Source organism: Capsicum annuum, unplaced genomic scaffold (genome assembly GCF_002878395.1).
Source record: "Capsicum annuum cultivar UCD-10X-F1 unplaced genomic scaffold, UCD10Xv1.1 ctg60116, whole genome shotgun sequence".
Lineage (NCBI taxonomy): Eukaryota > Viridiplantae > Streptophyta > Magnoliopsida > Solanales > Solanaceae > Capsicum > Capsicum annuum.
In genome coordinates, this window is record NW_025868894.1 from 564 (window position 1) to 3,003 (window position 2,440).

Genomic DNA, 2,440 nt, shown 5'->3' on the forward strand with positions numbered 1-2,440 from the left:
TTCACTCCACTATGACAACCTATGTAGGAATTTTTTTTTAACATCATGGAATGCACCACTGACTGCAGAAATCATTATTTGCTGGACTCCAATTAGACGTGCAAATGCACAAAACTTCATTGTAAATCCATCTTTGCAGATTATCAATAATTGCAGAAAAAAGATATGGAAGTGAACCAAAAGAGAGTCTAGTTTCCAAATTTTACTATCAGTGATAACATTATATGTATCATGAGATTACTATGTTAACAGCACTTCAGTAAAATATCCTGAGGATCAAAAAACAGAGGAATGATAACACCTGATATTCAAAAATATTGATAAAGAATCTTCAGGCATGGGCATACCAAATTTGTAAATATATGTTCGAAGTTAATTATATGTACCTCGGATTTGGATTGCCTTTTACAATTTTTTGCCCATATTTGCGCCAGCGCTGACCATCATTGATTATATCTACTTCGCTCACGGTCTGAACAATGTGTCGTGGTTCACTTTGGGACTTAATAGGTGGAGTATCAACCGTAGCTACTATATCCTTTTTTCTGTTGCAAGATAATAACACAACTATTAATTTAAAATAGAGTCTAGACCTGAAACACCAAAGACAAACACAGCTTGGGGTTTCAACATACTGTCTTTTTGAGTCTGATCCATCATCCTTATCGACCTCAGTTTCTGATTTATGTCGCTTTAAAGGCGTACCCTTCACACCGCCACAAGCTGATACAATGTCCAATACAAGCGGAGCTTCTGATGGCTTACTAGGTTCACATGTTTCTTGGGGCCTAGTAGATTTCTCGCCTTCAGCTGATAAATGTCACTTACAAAATAAGTAAAGAATCTAGGTCAAAGAAATTCATAATTCTCACAGCAATCTTGGGTACCTTCTAATGTAGAGATTATTGGAATCTCTGGTTGTTTCATTTGCAAAGGGAGTACCAACTCGGGGAGCATCTGAGGACCACTTGGAGTTTCCGGATGTTCATGCTTCCCAATATAGTGGATATCTGTAATATGCCCGTCATGTGATCTCTCCACTTGCTTTTTTGCTTGACAATTAGGGTATGTGCACTTGTAATAACTCCGAGTATACTCATTTCCTCTGACAAGCTTCTGACCATACTTTCGCCAGTTATATCCATCTTCGGATGGTTTTTCAGGCACCCTGAGGAGAGTCACTCCTTGATCAGACGTCAACCCATGGACACTAGTGTCAGGGTTCCGCCTTGGTTGCAACTTATCTAGGGCTTTCTCACGCTTTTGTATGGGATAATTTACTCGTTGTTGATCAGATTGTGATAATAAAATCTCCGTGTTCGAACTTTGCATTTGATCTGAAGAATCTGAAGCCTTACCAGATAAACGTTTTACACCAGATTCTGATCCACATGATTTTGCATCTGAGTCCTTCGGTAAACTAGAAAGTTGACTAGATCCAGATGCACCGGCTTCACTCTTAAGAACCTGCAGCTGCCCCACATTTTCGGACGGGTTCTCTAGTACTCTAGAAAGAGAAATATCTTCTTGATTGGATTGTGACACATTAATCCCTTTATCACATTGACTAATCCTTGACACTTCTTGGCCTGTTGGAGGATATGTACTTTCCTCTTCATTATTCTTTGATGCTTGTTTGTCAGCATCAGGACTCAATCTCTTCTGCAGCTCACCAGAAACAACATCAGCTGAAGTCGATTCAAAGCTCCGTTTCTCTTTTAACTCTGATTTGGTTGCAGGATCAGGCTCCGGCTTTTGCTCTAAATTCTCGGAGAAAACTTCATCTGTTGTCTCTTCTTTAGGGGTACCCATTATCCTGTGCAAAGACAGTCTTTGAATCAAGAGTAGCAAATTATACACACTTTTGGCAGCGGAATAAAGTACAGGTGTATGGGCATACAAAATCATATTCCAGTTATCATGCTGCTGTGCATTTTCAAAGAGTTATTAGCAGAAACATTGATGTTGTGATCTAACAGTTCAATAGTTGTTCAATTTACAGACAGCACGTATTTCATTATCTGGACTTTTCTTCTATTAATTTCTCATTACGTTGAGAAAGTATCTAAATTAAGCGCAATGACAATGAATCTTCACATAAACATGCCCTTTAACTTGGCGTCAGATCATATCTATGACCTCCAACTTGGGTGTGCACAAGTAGGCACTTAAACTTGTATAAAGTTGAGCAAGTAGACACACACATCCTATGTGGCATCCTACGTGGTCAATCCTTGTCCTACATGGCGTCCTACATTATGCTACATAGGACGTGTGTGTGTACTTGTTCAAATATTATACAGGTTAACGTGTCTACTTGTACACACTCAAAGTTGGAGGTCATAGATGTGATTTGAGGCCAAGTTAAAAGGGCATATTTATGTATTATGCCTAGTTAAAAATTGGGATAAAGGGGTAAAAAATATAGGTAAGACAATGG

General features: G+C 38.8%; 1 protein-coding gene across 1 annotated transcript; it reads right to left on the reverse strand.

Annotated features, from left to right (window-relative positions):
* Positions 1 to 386: 386 nt before the first annotated feature.
* On the reverse strand, positions 387 to 1,816 carry LOC107854014 (probable WRKY transcription factor 33; the record flags this gene model as incomplete). Its single annotated transcript, XM_047404470.1, is given in 3 exon segments — positions 387 to 545; positions 636 to 810; positions 888 to 1,816. Coding segments are annotated over 3 exon segments (1,259 nt in total), but the record flags the coding sequence as incomplete, so codon positions are not given.
* Positions 1,817 to 2,440: the final 624 nt, after the last annotated feature.